The 16,468-nt window shown below is 56.8% G+C and overlaps 7 protein-coding genes across 7 annotated transcripts; 2 read left to right on the top strand and 5 right to left on the bottom strand.

The window, feature by feature from the left end:
• Positions 1-399: 399 nt before the first annotated feature.
• ATEG_06494 (WW domain-containing protein) lies at positions 400-1,272 on the bottom strand (the record flags this gene model as incomplete). The annotated part of the gene is made up of 1 exon (XM_001215672.1): positions 400-1,272. The coding sequence occupies one exon, from the start codon at positions 1,270-1,272 to the stop codon at positions 400-402; it is 873 nt and encodes a 290-aa protein (XP_001215672.1).
• A 614-nt stretch (positions 1,273-1,886) lies between these two features.
• On the bottom strand, positions 1,887-2,798 carry ATEG_06493 (uncharacterized protein; the record flags this gene model as incomplete). Its single annotated transcript, XM_001215671.1, has 3 exons — positions 1,887-2,386; positions 2,441-2,537; positions 2,709-2,798. The coding sequence occupies 3 exons, from the start codon at positions 2,796-2,798 to the stop codon at positions 1,887-1,889; spliced, it is 687 nt and encodes a 228-aa protein (XP_001215671.1).
• Positions 2,799-6,906: 4,108 nt separating this feature from the next.
• On the top strand, positions 6,907-7,484 carry ATEG_06492 (hydrophobin family protein; the record flags this gene model as incomplete). The annotated part of the gene is made up of 2 exons (XM_001215670.1): positions 6,907-7,309; positions 7,360-7,484. 2 exons carry the CDS (start codon positions 6,907-6,909, stop codon positions 7,482-7,484), a joined length of 528 nt encoding a protein of 175 aa, XP_001215670.1.
• A 502-nt stretch (positions 7,485-7,986) lies between these two features.
• On the bottom strand, positions 7,987-8,635 carry ATEG_06491 (uncharacterized protein; the record flags this gene model as incomplete). The annotated part of the gene is made up of 2 exons (XM_001215669.1): positions 7,987-8,000; positions 8,068-8,635. 2 exons carry the CDS (start codon positions 8,633-8,635, stop codon positions 7,987-7,989), a joined length of 582 nt encoding a protein of 193 aa, XP_001215669.1.
• Positions 8,636-9,208: 573 nt separating this feature from the next.
• ATEG_06490 (NAD(P)H-dependent flavin oxidoreductase) lies at positions 9,209-10,365 on the bottom strand (the record flags this gene model as incomplete). The annotated part of the gene is made up of 4 exons (XM_001215668.1): positions 9,209-9,349; positions 9,403-10,131; positions 10,185-10,267; positions 10,323-10,365. The coding sequence occupies 4 exons, from the start codon at positions 10,363-10,365 to the stop codon at positions 9,209-9,211; spliced, it is 996 nt and encodes a 331-aa protein (XP_001215668.1).
• Positions 10,366-10,969: 604 nt separating this feature from the next.
• Positions 10,970-11,949, top strand: trm61 (tRNA 1-methyladenosine methyltransferase subunit GCD14; the record flags this gene model as incomplete). Its single annotated transcript, XM_001215667.1, has 2 exons — positions 10,970-11,852; positions 11,930-11,949. 2 exons carry the CDS (start codon positions 10,970-10,972, stop codon positions 11,947-11,949), a joined length of 903 nt encoding a protein of 300 aa, XP_001215667.1.
• A 578-nt stretch (positions 11,950-12,527) lies between these two features.
• Positions 12,528-15,219, bottom strand: ATEG_06488 (UBA/TS-N domain protein; the record flags this gene model as incomplete). The annotated part of the gene is made up of 2 exons (XM_001215666.1): positions 12,528-12,629; positions 12,679-15,219. The coding sequence occupies 2 exons, from the start codon at positions 15,217-15,219 to the stop codon at positions 12,528-12,530; spliced, it is 2,643 nt and encodes an 880-aa protein (XP_001215666.1).
• Positions 15,220-16,468: the final 1,249 nt, after the last annotated feature.

Here is a 16,468-nt window from a genome sequence, read left to right as displayed (position 1 = left end):
GTCGTGCAGTAATACAGCAGTATGCGATAGACGCAAGCAAAGAAATCACACTTACTGATATTGACAGTCGAGAGCGAAATGTGCGTGAAGACGTGAGTGCTGTATCTACGATGGTTGGTCGAGAAACTTTGATGCCGCGGAGGTCAGGTGACCCGGTGGACCCCAATCAGTCGCGACATCTACAGACCCCGGTATACAATACCTTCATTTTGAATAAGTTCACCTGTAACAATCACCTGTGTACAGCACCAAACCGGCTTATATTCAAGAACCTGCTATCGCTCTATCAGATGCATCCCAAAGCAATTACAAACGCCCCTTCCCTGTTCAGATGTAACTCAAGAGGTATCACAACGAAAACAAAAGCCCAAACTAGGTACCCAACCCAGCCCATAGTCATCAGTCCCGCAACCAAGCTCGCCGTTTCTCCTCCTTCTTCTCTCGCCGCTTCTCCTTGAACATCTTGACCTCCTTGCGACTGAGTTTCTTGGCACTGCGCTCCGCCCGCAGACTCCGGCCGTCGTGGCTGTTGGCCGCGGCATCCACATCGAAGAACGCATTCATCTGCCGGTATGACTTGTGCGCATCGTCGTGATACTCGGGGTTCTGGTTGCCTGTCTGCCATTTCCCTGTAAATCGGTTGAATGCACCTACTGCTGCGTATGCCGCAGTCGGGTCCATTCCGGGAGGAGGCCCGCCCGCCTCGCCTGGCTGCTCGTACTGCTGGGCGTACGGTGCAGTCGGATCGTAGTCGCCATGGATGGCCGGGTTGTATCCACCAGCAACCACTGCCGGAGCTTTCTCTGCCGACGTGTCCGCAGCCTCCGCCTCTACCCCGCGAGCACTACCCTCCGCCACCGGCGCGTCCGGCACGCGCGGATTCTCCCACTGCGAGACCCCCGTGAAGCGATTGTAGAAGTAGTACGCCTGGGCGTTCGGATCCCAAACGGGTTCCCAGCCGTCATCCTCGCCGGGAGGTGCCTCGTCGGGCAGCGGCGGAGGGACTTCGTCCGGGAGTGGTGGTGCGGACTCGTCCGCTTCTCCTTCTTCCGAACCCTCGTCGCTGGCACCGGGTTTCCGATCGTCTCGGTCGCCGCGGTGCTGTGTCCTGTTCTCTTCCTCCTCTTCTTGTGAGTGTCGGTCGTCGCTGCTGGGCTGGTCGTTGGTCATGGGGGGTTGGAGATCCTCGCGTTGGTCCTGAGCGGGAGCTGGGTGCCGGGGAGATGCGGACGGGCTATCGGCGGCGGCGTCTGTGGGAGGAGCCGTAGCCATTTTCTTTGCAGTAATCAGCGCTGCTTGTTGGGCCTTGTGGAGAGCACGACAGAGAATGGGAGCGCTGGACGCGAAGGAAGGAGGAAGTGGTGGAATCGAATCGATGTAATTTCTCTATCGATAGAAAGAATGGCGGGTGTTGGGCTAACCGTTTTGGGACTAGACGCTCCGCATCCCAAACAGGAAGGTCTCTCGTCTACTTCTACAACCATCCGCCTCTCCATCCACTACAACCCACAGCAACCCTTCAAGAAGACTCAGGAAGTTCCCTTTGTCACATCCCAGCTGGTACCAGCCGAAGCTAGATACTTCTGGCCCGCCTGAAGGACCCGGCTGTTTTCCTCTCCCAGCCACGCAGGCTCCAGTTGCTGGATCTGGTCCTCAATCTCGTAACTCTTCCCACCTGACACATACAGAATCTTGCCTGCAAAGGGAAGCATAGCGCCTTTGTGTGTCTCACCATCGCCGCGGTTGGCGGTGGCACAGAGTAGAATGCTCTCTGCGACATCACTCGGCTCGTTGGCGGGGAGCTGTCGTTCATACCAGCCTTTCTCAATTCCCTTGACCATACTAGTTTCTAGATAACAGCGTCAGCCATGAACAAAAAGTTGTCACTAGAAGCACTCACTAGTCATCCAAGGACAGATGACGTTGATCCTGATGTTCTCAGGAATCGACTGCAAGTGCAGTCCTCTCACGATCCCAACCACCCCATGCTTACTAGCAGTGTACGTGCCCAAACCGACACACTCCTTGAACCCGGAAATACTGCTCACAAGTACCACATCGCCACCATTACGTTGCCGGAGGTAATGCAGGCCAATGCGGGTGCTATACAATGCGCCCTTCAGGTTGACGTCAATCTCTTTCATCGACGGCTCCACGTTGATATCGCACGACGGGTCGAAGATATCCTTGTGGTTGGCGATGCCTGAATTCGCGACCACGATGTCCACACCGCCGAATGCTTGCCCTGCCTCCCGGAAGAGCTCCAGTTGATCTGTGTACGATGAGGAGTCGCAAGGAAGGAACCGAACTCCTGGCCCGAGGCGTGTCGCCAGCTCACGGCCTGCGTCTAAGGACACGTCGCCAAATACGACTCTTGCTCCATGTTCTGAGTTGTTCTAGGTTAGTATGGCTGATAACGCCAAAGGATAGGTTTGCGGACCGTGGAACTGCTCAACGGCGCATCGTCCGATGCCGGTGGACCCGCCCGTGAGGACAACAACTTTGTCCTTCAGAGTATTCAGAAGGGAAGGGCGGATCTGTACGTGTGTCATTGTTAGTGTGTCTTCAATCGGTCTAGGACAGCTCTCTGGTTATGCGGAGAATACAGACCCCAGATGGGCCAGATCTCGGGACTATTTATTCATGTCCCTAGCCTCGAAGGTCTACGGGAGTAGGCCATTGCCATTCGACCGGCTGGACTGACAAACCCCACGCTGTCTATGTGATATCAAACGGGGAGGTCCTGAGGCTCGGGGGTTTTCCGGAGTCCAGACGTTGAAGAATCGGCGCTGATTCATGGCTGAAAGAACCGGTTAGGTGGGTTGCGCCGTGGATCGAAGGCTCTGTGTCGTACTCGTTCATTATACCCGACAAATGCTACGGATTAGGAGGTTAGGAGCTGTCCGAACAAGCAACAATGCGTTGCTGAACCCCAGAGATTCCACCCCACATACCCCGTGTGGGGTAATCTTCAAGCTCGGTACTTGCGATAGTATTCCTGCGGGGCTGTCTACTATGTCCGAGCAAAAGAGGTTGCGATGAAATCTCCATTTCCCGGGTTCCATGTCTTGATTAAATTACAGAACCACGCAATTCCTTGGAGAATTCAAATGTACGGCGTGCCGGCAGGTCCGTCGTCTCCGGCGACATGCAGAGGCTGCTCGAAGCCCAGGACCCAGAGACGAGCGAGTTTGATGGAGCAGGAGATCAATTCCGAGGCGTTGCAGTACTGTAAATAGCCCGTAGATCTCATCATAAGTACGGTACCCAGGCAGCTAACGATCATGTCGTCAATATGTGGGCTGGCTCGCATTCAACAATCGGCACCCTTGTCTGTTCCTCTGGCACTTTCTGCACGACTGACCGACCAAGGAGGCAGTCCAAGAAGGACCCCTTGTTAGGGCCACCATTGGAGGATGAGACTGAATACTCGATCCGACATTAGTAGCGTTTTGCCGTATACCATGATCTGCGCCTGGAGAACTTCCATATGAACGTGATATTCACTTTCCCCTATGACGACGCGTCGGCAGCGGCAGGCGCCCAGATAGTCTCACATTCTTGATGGTGTAGGTGCACGCGCTGGGGTCATGCTTAGACGGTCGCTGAACCTTGAGTTTGGATACGAGCAGACCGACACCTGCATCTCCAATTCCGTCCTCCATCACAACTCTATACCTGGGCCCTGATCATGAGGAGTTCATTCCCGACGGGTAGCTGCGGTTGCTGATCCTGTTCAGTATTGGACATCGCATGTGCATTGACTGGAATATGGCATGTGCAGCGTGTGAAGACGGTCACCAGGTACTGGGTCATTATGTTCGTTAAGTCGCTGGGCTAGGACCTGCATCGATGGAGAAGTGTGCGGTTTTGAAGTCGGGAATAGGAGATGGTGGTGCGTTTCGGCGTAGGGTGTCGATGTGAAATACTTGGTGTCACTGGTGTTGCATTTGAAGTGAGCTGGGATTATTCAAGACGTATAAGTTGATAGAAGCGGAGATAAATAGGTCATGTGCGTGAGCAGACTGGAAGAAGTTGCCTTAGAACTGTCTGTTGATTGATATTGCAGTGCGTAGGGGCTATCAAGGGATGTGGCGGTGACTCGCCTTCGCTTCTGTAAGCAACAACAGCTGAACAACGACAATTTGTCAACCTCTAGATGAGGCTGTTATGGGCAGCTAGATTCTTTCTAGTGTCTAAGTAACAAGAGAGTGTCTGGTTGGACGTTTTATCCGAGTAGATTTGCTGCAGTTTTACATCATGTGTCTCCGTAGAGGCACTAGTATAGACCGATATATATCAGTATACAGGCAACAGAGATATATATATATGCGTACACACTTTGACGATGGAAGAGACCTACTTCTGGGATTTTACTTCTTGATATTGAAAATGGACTCGTATCCAGGACCTATCGATCACAAGTTACTTTAGATATACACTACATTAGCATCAGCTCCTGTTCATGCTTGTATAGAAGGTATACTCTAGAACCAGTCTCTGCCACCTTCTCAATACAGCTATAACTACTAAGCACTCATCTGAGTAAGCAAGAAACCACCACAGAATCGACTCCCACCTTACTAGCCACCAGCCTCTGGAGGGACATCGAATCAACCCCGAATCTCAATCCATCAGGACACACCTCAACCACAACAAACAATAAACAGCTTCCACGTGCAAATTATCTCCCTCGAGATGCACACGTAGGGCTACCCAGCATACCACCTGCCCCTATCCTCACCCACCCTGCGTTGACAATCCCACCATGGAAGCTGCCAACATACCGCCTACGCTGTACAGCAAACACGCCAGACGGATGGTATGCAGGTACCTTACTAGGCACCAGGTTAATCTCAGGAACAGGAAATGATACCTCCCTATGTCCGCGGCAATGGCAAATGAGTGAACAGGTCATGTGTGACGAGCATGCCTGCGGAAGTATGGTGTTTGGGATCTGTTAAAGGGGTGAGACACAAACGCCGTTTTCCCAGGGAGAACGCTCTGCGAACCCCGAAGCACAGGGGATCTACTCCGTAAGAATGCATGAGCTGCTTACTACAGGGCCAGTCGTTGTGGTGCTCGTCAAGATGGGAGTAGACCAGGACCGGAGCAGGAAATCCCAGTAGTCGTGCGCAATCGTGGGACAATTGGCTGGTTGGATTGGATATGATGATGATATTGATTATGTGTGTGCGATATTTGTAACGTTGGGCTGGATCGATGCGTAAGAGACGGAGTGCTACCATGGTGTTTGAGTGCCTATTCCGGACATGCTGTTAGGGTTTTCGGCTGGTGACTTTGGATGTCAACACAGGCGATGCCATAAGATTTATTGTAGTGAGATGCAGAATTGTATATATTCAGCAGATACAGATCGGTCTCATATGGTCTGTATGTATGTGCGATGAGGAAAGTCAACGTCTATACTATATATTGTTGGAGGTCTATAGAGCAGTTATGTGAAGATATATATCTCCCCATGATACACATATCTAGATGTCAAGTACCACGCTCGCTAAGCATCACAAGCTCTTCATCTACCATGGATCCGATACTCTTAAAATGAAAGCTCTGAATTGCCCGATTACAAAGTAGCATCCCAATCAGTCGTGACCTACGCGAATACTACCATAATCCACCATCATCCACCATATACTGGTTCAATCAGCCATACTACATGCTTAATAATACTCCCCGGTACAGGCACAGGAACACCTGCGAAGTCACAACCACCTCAACCGCTGACCTAACGGTAGCTGCTACTCCGTACGCCACCCAAATACCCAAGAAACCTTGTGCGTGGCACCCATCCTCGTGCCCAGCAACCGTGCATTGCATATGCGCCTTACCTACGAGCACGGGTCGCAGAAAACCGTGCAGGCAAGGTTCGACTCTGCGCGAAAACGGAAACCAGAGTCCGCTCTGTCCACACCCTGGTTCAACCATGAGGACCCTTATCCAGGGCATCCACAGTGCTGCTGAAACTGAGTGGGTAAACGGTTCTCCTGCGTGGAGGGTCCTGCATTCGGAATCCAGAAGGGAGCCTGCCCCTGCCCCTTGTTCCGCGTCTGCCCATCCCTTGGACACATGGCGATCCAACCCTCGAACAGGAGGTCAGGAATTCCTGCAGATCAAAGCATGCGCGGCAAATGCAACCCTTAGAAGCTCGTTCCAGGCGGAGAAATGCAGCCCGTGCTTGCACCTGCATGCCGCACGAAGTCTCGGCGAAATCAGGACCATACATGACGTCGAGTAAGAGACACACCCGCATCTATAGATCGGTAACTATGCTGGCAGGCAATTTCAGGTTCGAACTACGCATCTCGCCGCTGGTCTCTGACGCCAGACTAACGTCGTGAGCAAGTCGTATCCGCGAACTATGTAACCAAATTCCTCCCGAGAGCGACAAGATCCACCGCGGCATAGGGTCCTCCTCCCGGAAAGGGGCAATCCTGGAATGGAGCAGAAAACGCTCGCGCGACTAGGCGGCAGATCCAAGGGTCAAGGCAGGGCATACCGGGGGAAAGTGTGTTGAGGTCGGCCGCATTTTCCACCCGGTTGATCCATACCACGGCCAGCCAGCGGGCAGCTTCTAGCCCCAAGGCGATATCCAGGAGGCCCCGCGGAAAGCACCCAAGGATGATGAGTCCTTGCGCATAGCATTCCAGGGAAGGCCGACGAGGGCTCTTGTTTTCGGCAAACACGCAGGACGACAGAGGGTCGGGGGGCCTCCACCGACGTCTATATAAGGGTTGCTTTGGTCGGGCTCAGAGTCGTTTCTTTCTCCATCCCAATCCGCTCTCATTCTCTGCTCTCTCATTCCGAGTACAGTCTTCTTCCCCCCAGACTTCTATACATACTCCGAGTGTCTACTCTCGTTCATACCCAAACCCACCCGTCACAATGAAGTTCACTGCGACCATCCTCGCCCTCGCCGCCACGGCTGTTGCCCTTCCCCAGATCGGCCACGGTGGTGACCACGTCCAAAAGGGCGCCCAGGGTGACGGTACTGGCAACGCCAACGGTGCTACTGGCAACGGTGCCGGCAACGGCATTGGCAACCAGGGCAACAGCCAGACCCGCTTCCGCGCCCCCGAGGACATGACCGTCCAGCAGGCCAGCAAGAAGTGCGGTGACAACATGCAGCTCTCCTGCTGCAACAAGGAGACCGCTGCCGGTGACACCACCGACATCCCCGACGGCCCTCTCGCCGACGCCCTCAAGGGTGTCCTCGGCGGTGCTGGCTCCGGCTCCGAGGGTCTCGGTCTGCTCGAGCAGTGCGGCAAGCTCGATATCATCCCGATCAGTAAGTCACCGTCCTACATCGACGTGAAGCCCCTCTCTAACAGCATACAGTCAGCGACCTCATCAACAAGCACTGCGATGCCAAGGCTGCTTGCTGCCAGGACAGCGGCTCCAGCGCCGACAACTCCCTCATCGGCCTCAACCTGCCTTGCATTGCTCTCACCTCCCTCATCTAAGCGCTGTGGCGCTGGTATTCCTCGGGAGAGGTGGCCGCCGACGAACAGAAGGAAACGGGGGCTGCTGTATCTTGTTGAGCAAATGGGATTCCTGTTGACCGTTCGTGTAATATTACCTTTGTGTCGCGTGGCAGCTCGGAGCAAGAAGACTGTTATCTGATTTGATTCTGCATGGCCCACGGGGCATATATTAATGCATTAGATCTTCCTTCCAGACGAGTAGTAGTTCCTCATGGGAAGACACAAGTATAGTACACGTTCACCATCTACCGCTCCCACCGAACAAACGGGAAACCCCGGAGAACTCCCCAAATCCCCCGTGAAATAGACCAAGCACACCAGAAAACACAACGCCAGACCCCCAAACTCCACGCCTAGCAAAAAACACCCTTCTCATCTGCCCCAGCAGCCACACTGACCGGCCTCTTCTTCAGGCCCTCCGTCCACCCGCGCAGCCGCATCGCCGCCGGAAACACAATCGCCCCTACCCGCCGCTGCCTCTTCACCTCATCGTCACTATCCGTGTCATGAGTGCTCAGACTGGACGCCAGGGACGGTAGGGAGGTCGTTGGACTGCCCGCACCCGCCGCCGGGCCCCGCAGGAGAGGCCTCCCCGGTACGCCATGCGCAGCGCCCTTGATAGCCGTGGTAGTCGCCTGCAGCAGCTGGATAATCTCGACGAGCGACTTGCGGCGGCGCGGGTGCTGTGCAGGTGCAGGTGTCGCGGGCACCTCTACACGCTCATCGCCCTCGTCTTCTTCGGGGATATCCTCTATCCGCCGCTTGACCTCCGTCGTGAGGGCGTGGCTCGTCCATGACTGTGGCTGCGGCAGGGCCTGCGGTTCGTCTATGCCGTCGTCGTCGGGGTGCAGGCTCTCCTCGTCTGTATCGTCGGCGGGCTCGTCAGGCGCACAGCGACTAAGCCGCAGTCGTCGCGAGGGGCCGTCGGAGGACTCGTCGGGGTCGGACTCGACGATGCGGATGGAGGATGTTTTGGATAGGCCTTTTGATTGTGTGGGTTGTTGTGGGGTGGAGGGCTGGTGGTGCGTGCAGGGCGCTGGCGCTGGCGCAAGCCAGGAATCGTGGTACTGTGCTTTGGAGCGTTTGCGGGCTTGCATGCAGCCGCTGAAGAGGCTTTTGACGCGGTCCATGGATGCTTGCACGTTGCGAGGACTTGGCACGTCTGAGCGGGGGTGTGTGTGTATGTGGGTGGATTGTGAGGCGATGGGTGCAGGCGCGTTTTATGTGCGGTTTGATGAGCATGCGCAGTCGACAGCCGCTGCTGATGGTGATGGACGAGGTACAGGAGTGGCGTGGTGGAGATGAGGTCGTGCGGGTGATTGATATAGGCTTTGGCGCAAGGGTGCTGCAAGGGGCGTATCTTGCTTCCGCTCGGAGGATGGTCTGGTAGTTATTGGCTTGGTACGTGAGATGGAGTGAGGCTATACGACATGCCACGAGCTATGCTTGTGTTTATGCTCCGATACTCCGACAACGTGGGATGAATAGATCGTGGGAGACGGTTCTCACGAGATAGATATGCATCGTGCCGCTACGCTCAATAGTACACTCCTTGCGCATGCAAGGAACCACACTAGCACCATACTATAACTAGTCATGCATCGTCCATTGCTCAGGAAACGGATCTACCTTACATGCACCAGCATCTAGAGCTAGAACTGACCGACCAATTCTACAACAAAACAAACGAACGTCACAATACATCACAGCTTGCTCTGCGGCGCCGAGTACAGCGCGCGAGAGCGCTCCATAGCCTCGACGGCCTCCTTCTCGATGCGCGTGAGCAGCGCCGCGCAGGTGGGGATGTCGTGGATGAGGCCGATGACCTGACCGGCGGTCCAGACCTACATACATCAGCATCACATACGACGGAGGAAATGACAGGGGGAGAGCTTACACCGTAGTTAATGTCACCGTTGATAAAGACCTCGCGACCGCGCTTTCCGCTGACAAAAGGCGCGACCTCGGCGAACTCGCCGGTGGTGCTCTCCTTCTCCACCTTGACGGCCTCCTTGGTGACCTCGTTCGCGAACAGCCGCGTGGTGTTCTTCCAGCGACGCAGGACGAGCGCGGTATCGGTCTCGTCGGCGGCGACGATCGCCTCCTTCACCTTGGTATGGATGGGCGCCTCGACGGTGCACATGAACCGAGTGCCCATGTTGATACCCTCGGCACCCAGCGCAAGAGCTGCAGCCAGCCCCTGGCCGTCGGCGAACCCACCGGACGCAATAAAGGGCACGCCCAGCTCCTGACGCGCGCGGCTGAGCAGGATGAAGTTGGTGATGTCGTGCTCGCCGACGTGGCCGGCGCACTCGAAGCCGTCGATGGAGAGGAAATCGACGCCCAGCTTGACGGCGGACTTGGCGTGGCGGATGGTCGTGCACTTGTGCAGGATGATGGTGCCGGCCTTCTTGAGCTGGTTGATCACGGGGCCCGGGTTGTTACCGGCCGTCTCGACGATCTTGATGCCCTCGTCGATGATGACCTGGGCGTAGGCGCCGTAGTCCGGCGGCACCAGGGCCGGGAGGAGCGTGAGGTTGACGCCGAACGGCTTGTTGGTCATCTTGCGGCAGCGGCGGATTTCCTTGCGCAGGTCTTCCGGGGTGGGTTGCGTGAGCGCGGTGAGCTAGCGGGCTCGTTAGCTGGGGATGAGCCTCGGTCAGTTTGGGCTTCACGTACAATTCCCAGTCCACCGGCGTTGCTCACGGCAGAGGCCAGCTCGGCGTATCCAACCCATTGCATTCCACCCTGGACCACAGGGACTGCAGGAGTTAGTATGAGATGAAGACGGTGGATAGGGGAGGGAAGAGAAGGTACCGGAGATGCCCAGTTTTCTCGTCAAAGCAGTGTTGAAAGGCATGTTTGTTCGAGTATATGGAGTGGATGAAGAGTTGAGTGAGAGATCGGTCTATTATACCGACTGATGGCAGCTTACCGCGGAGCTGCTGTGGGGAGCGGAGTTGCCGAGGTTCACGCGGCCTTACTCGGATGGCGATCGGACGATTATTCTATCTGAGGGGTATCTTCAGTCTTTGGATATGTCTGAGGTATTCCCTAGAGAGTATCACGGGGGGTTAGGAGAGAGTCTCGGAGATGAGGAACGTGTTGAGAGTGTGCAGACGTGGTCAGGAGATGTTGCAGTTGTATACAAGCATGTGACTCCGATATAGAGTCGCGGTACTTATGGTACCTTACTACTTGCACAACACGGGGTTTATCTCTAAAGACTAGAGGCAATAGCACTATGATCCATGATCCATGACAGAAGAACGTGTACACCTGTATACTTCATAGAAAATCATCATCATCACCAGATAGATGCCTGACTCCTCAGGCACAAACCCTAAGCCCTATACAACTTCCCAAAACAGCCTAGCCCTCCAAATTTCAACGGATCTACATCTCTACAGACATCCATACATCCATACCTCCATCTCAACATCTTCATCTTCCTGGTCAAGGCAATGCCTTCCCCCTTCCTCCACCCCGGCTCCCACGCCGATCTCAACTCCCTCGCCCTCCTCCATCTCCGCCGCGACCACACCATCCCCGCCATCCTGCAATCCACCGACCCAACCCAAACCGGCTACAAAGAGGGCTCCGTCACCAACACCCGCTTCGGCTCCTTCCCCCACAGCACCCTCGTCCACCAGCCGTGGGGGTCGCAAATCGCCGCCTCCAAGGTCGACACTGGCTCGCGCGGCCGCAAGAAGCGCAAGGCCCCGCACGATGACGACGACAACACCAACGACCCCGACCAGACACCCCAGACCCCCGTCACCGCCGCCTCAGGCTTCCTGCACCTGCTCGCGCCGACCCCAGAGCTCTGGACCGCCTCCCTCCCGCACCGCACCCAGGTCGTCTACACCCCGGACTACAGCTACATCCTGCACCGGCTGCGCGCGCGCCCGGGCACGACGCTCATCGAGGCCGGCGCCGGCAGCGGCTCGTTCACGCACGCCGCCGTGCGCGCCGTCTTCAACGGATACCCCGAGCCTTCAGTGAATGAAACGTCCGCGCCCAGCAAGCGCCGCCGGCTGGGCAAAGTGTGCAGCTTCGAGTTCCACGCGCAGCGCGCGGCCCGCATCGCCGAGGAGGTGCAGGCGCACGGGCTCTCCGGCCTGGTGGAGGTGACGCACCGCGACGTGTACGAGGACGGGTTCTGTCTGGGCGAGCCGGGGCGCGGCACGTCGCCCAAGGCGAACGCGGTGTTTCTGGACCTGCCGGCGCCGTGGCTGGCGCTGAAGCATCTGGTGCGCGGGGGCGCGGACTCGCCGCTCGACGCCGCGGCGCCGGTGTACATCTGCACGTTTTCGCCGTGTCTGGAGCAGGCGCAGCGCACGATCAGTACGTTGCGGCAGATGGGGTGGCTGGGGATCGAGATGGTCGAGGTGAATCATCGGCGCATTGATGTGCGGCGCGAGCGGCTGGGGCTGGAGTATGAGGGGGTGCGCGGGGCGGTGGTGTTCCCGCGCACGGTGGACGAGGCGGTGGCGCGGATGCGCATGCTGGAGGAGCGGACGAGGCTGTTTCGCGAGACGATGAAGGCGCAGGATGCCGCGGACGAGGGCGAGCAGGTCAAGACGGAGACGGAGGCGGAGAAAGGCGAGAGTGAGCCGGTGGATGCGGCCGCGACGAAATCCGCCGAGTCCGATCTGCCGTCGTATGCGCAGGGCCGGCTGCTGCATCGCTCCGAGATGGACCTCAAGACGCATACGTCGTATCTGGTGTTTGCGGTGCTGCCGCGGGAATGGTCTGACGAGGATGAGCGACGGTGTCGCGAGAAGTGGCCGTCCAACCGGGTCGTCGAGCAGCCGGTCCCCAAGGGCAGGAAGCAGCGCAAGCGCGAGGAAAAGGAGCGGAGGGAGGAAGAGGAGCGCCAGGATGCCTGATCCTCTGGTTTTGTGCATTGTCCGATACATGATGCATGGACTCAAGGCTCCATACAGTGGCCATGTGGATGTAATATGAATTGGTCTAGATTGTATATGTGTAATAAACATGGATTGAAGACAGCTATTCTCATAGATTGTTCTCCTTCTTGAACTTATCCCACGCCTCATTTAATGCGCCAAATACCGCGCCCGCAATCATCCGTTGCTCCGTCGTCGCCGTCGTGGGGATCTTCCAGGTCAGTCAGCGCGGCTCTGCGATACCAGGATCATGTACATACCTTATCTGGGTGCACCTTGGAAATGCCTTTCATGTACTGCACCTTGACTTTGTTCGGCATGATCAGCTCCGACATGTTGACCTTCTTCCATCCGGCTTCCGGCCACAGCACCGTATCCAGACTGCCGAGCAACGCCCGCAGGTTATCTTGCTTCCCGCTCTTCCACGCCGCCAGTCGCGCGTCGACACTATCCGTGAGGGCGAATTTCTCCTCGTCAGCGCGCTCGGCTGCCTGGTTGGCCGCACGGAGCCGCGTCACGGCTTCGGACGATGCTCCTGCAGAGCCCGAACCACCCTGAAGGTCAGAGAGAGCCGATGTCTTCTTGGGTGCCGGGGCTGGGGGGCGTCGAGCTGGCGCGGACGGCTTGGGAGGCGGTTTGCTGATCCCAGCCGCTTTCTCGCATCGGTTGCGGCCTTGAATACTCGTGCTGCCACCGTGACCGTTCTCTACGGCCAATTTCCACGCCTGGGCGGCATCCGCCCATCGTTCCAATTGTTCGAGTGCCTCCGCCTTACGCATCAACCCTTTCCCGAAGAAATCCTTCATCGGTTTACTCGGTTCGCCGTTGCCAAGATCGATACTCTCCCCATCTCCTTTCGACGGTCCAATCAACTCCAGGAGGGTGTCAGCGTCGCTGATGGCCACCTTCGGTTCACCGATCTTCAGGGCCGTCATCGCACGGTTGCTGCGAATGATGATGGTGATCGGATGTGTGTCCGGGAGCATGTTGAGGGCTGACGTGAAGCCTTCGTGTGCGGTGCTATAATCGCCTCGTTTGTACGCCTCGGCAGCCTTTTCGCGATGGCGGTGCGTCGATGCCAGGGCCTGGGGGGATATTTGCGGTATCACCCGTGGGGAAGCCTTAGGCCGCGACGGCAGGGCCTTCGCCGGTGTCGATGATCGTGCGGGCGGTGCCGGCGATGGGGACGTTTTCCCACGGTTCTCAGCAGAAGGCGCGGGAGACTCAAAAAGATCGACATTGGTGGGTGCGGGCGACGGCGCCGTGGGTCGTTTCCTCCGTGCTGGACTTACATATGCCTGCGCCGACTGCTCCTCCGCAGCACCCTTGGTCAGCCGGGATCGGGGATCCCGCTGACTGGGCGCCTGTTGCCGCATGAACGCTGGCTGTTGCATCCGGGGATCACCGGCAGGAGAAGGCTGACTGCGGAGACTGTTATGACTGCTGGGTCGAGGAGGAAGAGCATCGTGCGGCCGCGCTGGTCTTTGAGGCCGAGGATCAGCACCTGGTTCAAGAAGGAGAGCTTCGTTGGTAAAAGAAGACTGCTCTGGGGCGTTCCGAGAGGTCTCGCTGCGACTCCTGGCCGCTTGTTCTCGAAGCGCAGCTTCTCTCAGCCACCGTGGTTGATTCGGATCCTGGTCCGCATTGAGGTCCTGCACCACCTGCTGGACTTTCTTACTCCCGGTCTTCCACAGAGAGTTGGCCGTCTTCAGCAAGTTGTTCCCGAAGGCTGCCGCCACCTGCGACGGGTCCTTCTCTGCAGATGCAGGTGAGCGATTATTGCTCCGACCCCTCGAGGGCCGTTGCATCCACGACGGAACGTCACCCTCTGGGGTTCCATTTCGATCTCTGCTGCGGCCCGGCGGGCTGGGGTACTGATCTTCAGCGGTCGGCCGATTGCGGGATCTCTGTCGAGACTCCTCATGGGCCTGCGTGAGGAGCAATCCGACAGCCGCCTGCACGTCCGAACCCGACGGAGTCATCTTCAACGCTTGGCTGGCCTTATCTGCGGGGAATCCCATGTCGACGAGCTCCGCAACGGCCCGATCAGTGCCGTTGGACGGTCTCGGGGATGGCGCATGACGTTCAGGTTCGGAGGGTACCGGTGACCGCGTCGGAGGTTCCGGCCGTGGGATTTCAGACACGGGCTTACCGAGTAATCCGAGAAAGTCGTCATCATCGGCTGGCGCAGGCTGGGGGGTGGGAGCTTGTTTCGGCTTCAACTGGTTCAACCCGAAGGGGTCGTCGTCGTCGGGGAACGCCATGGGGTCTTGCGGTGCGGAAGCATTGCCATTGGAGGTAGTCTGCGGCGATGGAGAAGGACTGGGAACGGGGAAATGAGTGGAGGCGTCTACCGGAGCGGAGGCGTTGAAGGCGGCCAGGATGTCCTCCTCATCTTCGTTGGGCTGCACATTCTGCACAGAGACGCTCCTGCCGGGACCTCCTTTCTCCAAGGTGTCCCAAAACTGCGAGTTCTGACCGCCATATTGCGACTCATACCGCGAGCGGTTCTCGGCCTCCTTCCTGGCTCTCTCCTCTTGGAGACGCTTCTGCTGTTCGAGAAGGGAGAGGTTCTTGTTGGAGTTGCTGGAGCCAAAGGAAACGAGGTTGGCGAAGCTGTCCTTGCCCGATGGGACGGTCGTGGGCGGAGGATTCGAGCCACCAGAGGCAGACAGGGGAGTCGATCGACCGGAGGAATCAGCGCGTCGGACAGTCGGAAAGAGACCGGAGCTCATGGGCGGGGGTTTCTGGGGCTCATTGGCGGAGTTGGAGGACCAACTCAGACCGTTAAGGTCATCCATGGAGATTGTGAGGGGTGTAGGTAGCGGAGGTAATAGAGGTAGTAGAGGCAGTGTGAGGCGAGTGTCTGGTAGGAGGGATTAGGATAGTTGGGGGAGGACTGCCATGATGTGATCTCACCATCAACGGCCACCGGGGCGATAAGTTGAGCGTTGTGGGGTAGAGACGAGCATAAAGGGGGAGTAGGCAGGGTCGCTAAGGATCAATGCGATCAATGAAGCAGCATCGCGAAAAGAACAGAAGTCTAGGAAATGCAATGAACAAGAAAGGAATGTTGGAGAGCTGAGTTGAATCGCGATGTTCTTCCCCTGTTGTCGCTGTGGTTTGGTGGACGCCGTCATGGTGCTGTGGCGGTACTGTGGCTGTGGCTGTGACTATGGCTGTGGCGGTATAGACACGTGTTATGCACGTGATCTTCACATGTCACGGCATCACGTGACATAGTCGTTCAATAGTCAAGATTTCCTCACATGAAGCCTTCGATGATGGACCTCTCGTCCAAATTGGCAGAGAACTACGAGACGCCACCCATAGCCCCATGCCACTACCGTATTACTCCATCCCGTCGGCAAACCTCTGGCGTTCTTCCATTCGGATGACCACACAAGAGGCAGGCAGTGGAGCTCGAGAAATTGCTTGTGTTGGCAGAAAACTCTGCTAAATCGTCTAGTCAGAGGCCATCGTTTCTATTATTATTATTATTGTTATTATTATTATTGCCATTCTTATTCGTAGTCGCATTACGAGGTTAGACGGTTGTCCGAGCAATAGCATCTCCGTCCGGCAAGTCTCGACCTGCAAGTCCCGGAGAGCTCTGTGTAAAATGATCCCAACTTCATTCCGCTCTCTCACAACCTCCGGGTGCCGTCAGTCGACGCGTTTTGCATGACCGAGAATTCTACGCCAATCGGGACAGATACTTGTAGTGGCAAGGGGCCGCGGATGGCATGTGTTAACGACAGGGTTTCTCTCCATCGTGCAGAAATCGTCGAAACGTCGGAGATTTATCGCGGGCTGGTTATTTTTGAGGCATTTCCACGACGGTGCTCGCAACCTCTTCCCGTGTTCTGGTTCTCCTGAGCTTTCCTCTTTCTCTCCTGCACCCCAAAGAGAGGGGGGCCCTCTGATCAACATGACGGCAAAACTCAATGGCCGGGCCAGGTCGATTGGGGAAATTGCCCAGGACGGGCCTCAGAGCGGATCAATCAGCGACGGCACAGTGGACGCCCCGATGGGTCCGGGTGAAGTTAC

The sequence above is a fragment of the Aspergillus terreus genome, genomic scaffold (assembly GCF_000149615.1).
Source record: "Aspergillus terreus NIH2624 scaffold_9 genomic scaffold, whole genome shotgun sequence".
NCBI lineage: Eukaryota > Fungi > Ascomycota > Eurotiomycetes > Eurotiales > Aspergillaceae > Aspergillus > Aspergillus terreus.
The sequence above is the reverse complement of the archived record's forward strand: the minus strand, read 5'-3'. Positions and strand labels throughout refer to the sequence as shown.